The sequence below is a fragment of the Austrofundulus limnaeus genome, unplaced genomic scaffold (assembly GCF_001266775.1).
Source record: "Austrofundulus limnaeus strain Quisiro unplaced genomic scaffold, Austrofundulus_limnaeus-1.0 Scaffold763, whole genome shotgun sequence".
Taxonomy (NCBI): domain Eukaryota; kingdom Metazoa; phylum Chordata; class Actinopteri; order Cyprinodontiformes; family Rivulidae; genus Austrofundulus; species Austrofundulus limnaeus.
Window position 1 is genome coordinate 9687 of NW_013953165.1, and position 6934 is coordinate 16620.

General features: G+C 42.4%; 1 protein-coding gene across 1 annotated transcript in view; it reads left to right on the forward strand.

Annotated features, from left to right (window-relative positions):
• The window catches only part of LOC106532396 (thrombospondin type-1 domain-containing protein 7A), a gene marked incomplete at its 3' end in the record, with an annotated part of 66291 nt that overhangs the window by 4616 nt on the left and 54741 nt on the right, over nucleotides 1-6934 (forward strand). The window contains 1 exon segment of the mRNA XM_014028436.1: nucleotides 3737-4571. Within this exon segment, the coding sequence (XP_013883890.1) occupies nucleotides 3737-4571 (835 nt within the window).

Sequence of the window (6934 nt, forward strand, 5' to 3'; positions counted from 1 at the left end):
TATATATATATATATATGAGTTATTATGGTTTTTAGAACAGTGTTTTTCAACCCTGGCCTTCAAGGCACACTGCCCTGCATGTTTTAGATAAAGGTAAAGGTGCTTAATTTGTCATCAGTGTATGTTTCCACACAATGACGAAATTGTGCTCTGCATTTAACCCATCCACACCCAAGTGGAGCAGCGGGCAGCCATGTGAGGCGCCCGGGGAGCAGTGAGGGTTAGGTGTCTTGCTCAAGGACACCACGACATGTGGGTATGGCGGGGAGTCGAACCTAAGACTTTCAGGCCCCAAGCCGGCTGCTCTACCACTACACCACAGCCGCCCCAGATGTTTCCCTGCTTCAACACAGCTGATTTAAATTGATAACTGATCAACAGGCCTTTGTTGAACTGCAATCATCTGAATCAGGTGTGTCAAAGCAGGGAAACCTAAAACATGCAGGGCAGTGTGCCTTGAGGACCAGGGTTGAAAAACACTGCTTTAGAAAAATTTTATATTTAAGTACATTTAATTTCAGAAATATACTTTTGATAGTTAAGTACAGTAAATGTCAGATACTTTAAGACTTATCCTCAAGTACTAAACTTGGAGGAGACTTGAACTTTTATCATATTATTTTTATGGTAAGATATTTTCACTTTGAGGTACTTTATACAAGACTGAAAATAATTTGTACCTTCAAACTGTTTAAAAAGTTATCTGCTACAGGTAAGATATCAGTTGTCCACAGTCTTACCAGAGAATCTCTTTCAAAATTATCCTTTTAGTAAAGATCTTTGAAACACAAAACCTAATTATTCAAGTCTTTTTACTTTTTCCCTGATTCTGCACACTCATTTTCAACAGCAGCCGTTGACCTTTTTACAGTTACTAATGCAGAACAGAAGTAGGCATTATTGGACCACAATACATCCCATAATAAAAACACAGAGCGAGCATAAGATTAACTGTAACAAGGTTCATTAAAAGGCCTCCGCTGACCATGACAGCATGCTGAGAAGATTATTTAATCATTTAAATCAGGTTTATTAGAACAGGAACACCTGAAACACTCAGTGAACTACAGGGGGCGGAGCATGAGTTCTTCAGGAGCCAATCAGGTCTCGTCCCGGCTGCAGGACCCTGCGGGACCGTGAATCCGTTTTTAGGTGCAAATCAAATTCTCCATTCAGCTCAATCCTACAAACCTGACTTCAGATGTTGTGTTTGTGAGCAGACCTCCCATAAAATAAACATCAACCACCGCCGTAAAAATCTATTCTCTGTTAGATCATCTTTCCAAGCTTTGATTTATTTTGGCGAACGAACTGAATTTACTGTCTGTGAGAGAGGCTGAATCGATAAATAAGAGCTTTACATGGAACCTACATTATTCCTCAGACTGCTGCTCCTCTCATGCACTGACAGCAAGGTCTGCAGGAAGTCCGACACATTTCAGCTGTGGCCGAGTTCCCACTTAAACCTGGAGCCTTCTTATTGTTTTTAATGACACCCAGACTGAACCAGGCCATCTGAAGTCCAGGCACGTCTGCAGACTGAAGGGTCTGCTGCGGAGAAGCAGCCCGGCAGCAGAGACGATCCTCGGGCGAACCCTGACCCAGGTCCAGAGAGGGAGGTTCCTGTCTTCGTGTGCCGGAGCCAGACGCCACAGATCCAAGAAATAATAAACAAACAGGAGCAGCGAGAGTGAAAACACAGCGACCCGTTGATTAGTGAGGCTGACCCCACAGGGACAAAGATTCTGTTCATTAAAGGGATGCTTGAGGCCCAGTCACAGATCAGACTCTGAGTCCTGAGGACACCAAGGATATTACAGTCCTCGAGGGTCAGGGGTCGTCTGTGGAGAGCAGCTAAGATTCAAGTTCAACCGATCTTCCATGAGAAAACTCCGCCCCTTCTCACCATAAAGCAATCTGAATGTGTTTGCCAACATCAAACTTTTTGATTTTAGAGCCAGAAAGTTCTGCTGTTCCATCAAAGCCCCCGATGTCCCCCGAGACCCTTAGTTCCTGTCGTTTCATTTGCTGTTGCGATATCTGAGCAGCAGAAACAGCATCCTGACTCCACGGGATCCATTATTTTACTGCTGACTTTTCACTAAACTGTGAGTAAAATCTGAAGAAGTAAAAAAACATGCATCTGCTTGTTTGTTTGAAAAAAGTTTCTCAGAACTGAGCCGTTTTATATCAGTCCTAACCAGAGTCAGGACAAACAAAATGAATTGAATCAGAGCTAATTTTACTTATTTTATTTATTTTTATTTTTTTAATAAATCAAATTTTCCATATAAACTTTTAAGTTCTTACATTTAAAAACCTAGGATTAAACATTTCAGAAGTTAAGATTTTTTTATGATCAGGTTCAAATCTGAGCTGTTTATTTCTGTTCTTGTTTTTGTAACTTCCTGTTTTATTGTGAAGGGTTAGTTTCCTGTTTCCTCGTATTTGCCTTCCCTGTCCAATCAGTCATGATTTCCTCCACCTGTGTCTTTGTGTGAAAGTAACTCCTGAACAAGTAAAACACTAATAAGACTTTAAAGATTCATTTAAAAAACCTCATTTGAATTTTGTTTTTTGTTTTTATTTTAAGTTTATTTTTTATTTTTATTTTTGCCCAAGCTTCTTAGAATCCTGGATTATTTATTTTCTTCCCCTGAGTCTCAAGTAAGTTTTCCTCATCACGTCTGGTTGCATTTTAAACACAAACTCATGATGAGAAAACCGAAACATTTAACATGCGGATCATTTTAGGGCTGATTGAATAATTTGATTTTCGAGATTAATTTTCAAATTCTGTTTTCAATAATCTCTGTAGTTTTAAATGGCTGATTATTTAAACCTTTGTTTACTTTTGAGTTGTGCCCAGTGGCGATGTGAGACAAATATTTCACATGAAATTTAACTTTTAAGTCTCTAAATGTGCACACATTAAACCCACATCATTTCAAGCAATGCACTCTTCTTCAGCAGGGTGCCAGTTGATGATAAAACGTGTGACAAAGAAAAAAGGCTGTAGTTTTATTTTAGTCTGACTGTCTTTAACATTTAGTCACACGTGGAGGGAACAAACCTCAGTGTTTCATTGTGTCGTGTGAATATTTCAGCTTTACGTACCTGCAGATGTAAAGATCAGACAAATCCAAATTGCCTGGTGACATTTTGCGCAGTGAGAAAGAAAATAACACACATGAGAGGACAGGATGGATCACAAGATTATCTCCGTCACTGTTCCTGCTCAGAGCAGGCTAATTGTGGCTCACTGTGTTACCTTTTTTTTTACTGACAGCCAGTTAAATACTACTTTCCTGAGCAAAGAGTTTTATCGTTTCTTTTTTTTTCTTGTCCATTTTCTTGTAAGTTTGTTTTTCTTCAGTTAATCTCTTTAACTTGTATATACTTGTATGTATGTGTATATATATATATATATATATATACAGTTATTAGAACTATCTTCATGTTTATTTTACGTTTGCATTCAGTAACCAGCATGGGAAATAAATCTCATAATTTCAAATGAGCTGAGCTGCAACATCCTGCAGTTTGCGGAGCATCATTACTCTGATTCCCAACAATAAACTAGATGAGACCGTTTCCTGTCTGCCCTCATTGTGCAACAAACAGAGTTTTATCTGCAGCGTTCACACGAAGAACAACAATATTTAGCTTTAAAGCACATTGAGCTGAGAGGTTTACGGCTTCAGTGTGATTCACTCTCATCTCTTTGTTTCTCAGGACCGTGGGGGAGGTGTATGGGCAGCGACTGTGGTCCGGGCGGCAGCCAAAGCCGAGCAGTCTGGTGCGCCCACGTGGACGGCTGGACGACGCTCCACACCAACTGTGACCAGGGTCAGCGCCCCTCCAACCAGAGGAACTGTTTCCGTGTGTGCGACTGGCACAAGGACCTGTACAGCTGGAAGCTGGGTGCCTGGAACGAGTGTGTGCCGGTGTCGGCGAGGACCTTCGGGGCGCCACSGCAGTTCGTGTGCAGTGGAGGCGAAGAGGGCATTCAGACACGGGAGGTGGGCTGCATGCTCAAGTCTGATGGGTCTCCAGCAGAGGATGCCATCTGTGAGTACTTTGAGCCCAAGCCTCGCCTGGAGCAGGCGTGTTTGATCCCCTGCCCTCAGGACTGTGTGGTGTCTGAGTATTCGCCATGGACTTCCTGCTCCAAAACGTGTGGAACAGGCCTCAGGAACAGGGTACGCAGCGTCCTGGTGCCTCCGCTTTTCGGCGGCTCCATTTGTCCCAATCTTACTGAGTTCCAGTCGTGTAAACCGGGACCCTGCACGGGTCCCGAGGGCCTGTACAGCCTCAGGGTGGGAGCGTGGAGCCCCTGTGCCCTACCACAAACACGGACAGCACGGCAGGCCAAACGCAGGAAAGGTAAAGGCCAAGGACTCAGGGACCGAGCAGGAGTTAAAGACCCCGAGACCAGGGAACTTATTCAGAAGAAACGGACCAGGAATCGCCTTAACCGGCAAGAAAGTCCATTCTGGGATATTCAGGTGGGATTCCAGACCCGGGAGGTGGTCTGCATTCACAGGAACGGGAGCAGTGTTGGACGCAAGTGAGTGGAAACGTTTTTTATGCTCTAAATCTGCAGATTTAAAGGAGATATTTCATGCAAAATACTCTTTTTTTTAGCAGTTAAATGCATTTTGTTGTGTACTTGAGACAGCCTCAAAATGAGCTGATCTGAAACTCGCCTCAGAAAAGGGGCGGGGCTTGTGGAGTTACAGTAAGGAGGAATTCAAACCCCAAAGCATTGCAGTTCCACTTTTATATAGATCCCAAATGAAGGATCATATGTCTCCTTTAATGAATTTTTTGTCTCTTTGCTTTTATACAGTTACCAAATGTGTAATCTGTTGTGTTTTAATTAATTTATTTCCTGCCAGTTGGTCATTTACTTTTGTTTTTGTGCCGGTGCTTCACGTCAGAACAGCTCCTGTTAGAACTGTCCTCCTGAATCTTTTTGTCTCCCTGTCAGGAGGTGACATATTGAGGAGGATGTTTATCGGCTGTGTCGTTGTGTCTGCTGTGCTGTCAGAGCAATGAGCCACAACTGCCATTACACTGTATTTGATGTCAAGTTCAGAGGAAGGAAGAAGCAAAAAATAAATAAAAAAGTAAATAAAAAAAGAGACACCAGATCAATCTCAGCTCTGACTTTGGTATTTTACATGAAAAGACAATTTGGGGCTGTTTGTCTTGTGGGCCTGACTCACTGTTTTATCAGGGTAAAGTCAAGAAACCCATCATCACAAGATATATAAAAAAGTTTACAAAAACAAYCATCACTGGATTCGATGGGCTGCCAAGTGTAAAATAAAAGGTAAAAAAATTTGTAACACATTTTTATTATTTAGCTCATTTTGGGTGTAAAATCCTAGTTGAGAATTTTCCATTAGCTCAGTGTTCTTACATTTTGCTAATGTTTACAAAATGTAAAATTAAATGTTAACTTATATGTAAATACTAGATCTAAATGTAAAAACGTTAGATGTGAACTAACAACATTTAGATTTAAGTGTACCAGAATGGGGCGGCACGGTGGCTCAGTTGGTAGAACTGATGCCTCTCAGCAAGAAGGTCACCGGTTCAAATCCTGGTCTGGGGACCTTTCTGGGTAGAGTTTGCATGTTCTCTCCGTGCATGCGTGGGCTCTCTCCGGGTACTCCGGCTTCCTTCCACAGACCAAAAACGTGACTGTTAGGTTAACTGATAACTCTAAATTGTCCCTAGGTGTGAGTGAGAGAGTGAATGGTTGTTTGTCTCATTTGTCTCTATGTGTGGCCCTGTGATGGACTTGCGACCTGTCCAGGGTGTACCCCGCCCCTCGCACTGTGACTGCTGGATATGGGCACCAGTGAGCCACGCAACCCTGAAAAGGAAGAAGCGTGTACAGAAAATGGATGGATGGATGGATGTACCAGAATGGAACGCAGCCTTTGCTGTTGGTGCTCTGCTCTTGTCAGGACCAGGGGTGCCCAAACGTTTTCCCTAGAGGGCCAAAATTAAAATGTGTTKGAGGGCTGCGGGCCAAATATAATATATGAAGTACAAATATTTCTTAAGTGAAATCAGTTAATTTTTAATGATTAAGCTAGCAGCCAGTGCAGTGGCCCAGGTTTTTGACTCTCTGCTCTACAACCCCTTTAGTCGTTGGGCAGCCCATTCTCACTCCCAGGTCCAGGTTCCCTCTGCGTCCCTAAACTTAACTTCTATTATCCCTAGACATCCTATGCTTGACCTCATTACCTAAATTAACCAGGAATCCTGATCCCTAATATTAAGCACGGACCCCAACCCAAAGAACCCATGTGGCGCAAACCCAGAAAAGCCCCAAAGGTCAATAACTAACGTGAGGGGGTTACCCGACGCGTCAAAACCAGACGCAGAGGGAACCTGGACCAAGCGTCAGAATGTGACGAGACGGGAGAGAGAATGTGTTGCATCTGAAAACGTGGTGTCTGGACATACAAAAATGCTTATAACAAAAACTAAAACGAAAACTTCAGTTTTTTTTATTTATGTTTTTGTTTTATGTTTAGCTCTGATGAAGGGCTTTCCATCGGGACCAATGAGCTCCCCCAACCCGTGGACCCCCACCCAAAACAATAAATCTCTTCTGATGAGTTGTGAGTTCTGGTGTATTGGTGCATTGCGTACATGTGGGGGTCGTATTTGCTACCGTGTCTAGTTTATTTATTGATTTGATTTGATTTGAATTATTTAACAGGAAAAGATTATTAAAAATCAAGCCTGACTCAGCATGATTGCTGTTTTACAGCAGGTTCCTGTTCTGCAGCACATAAAACACTCAAATACAGCATCACAATCACATCATTATACACCATAGACACAAAGACAAACAAGCATACCAAATTTCAGGAAGGCAGCATTTGCAAAATAAGACATCTAAATATG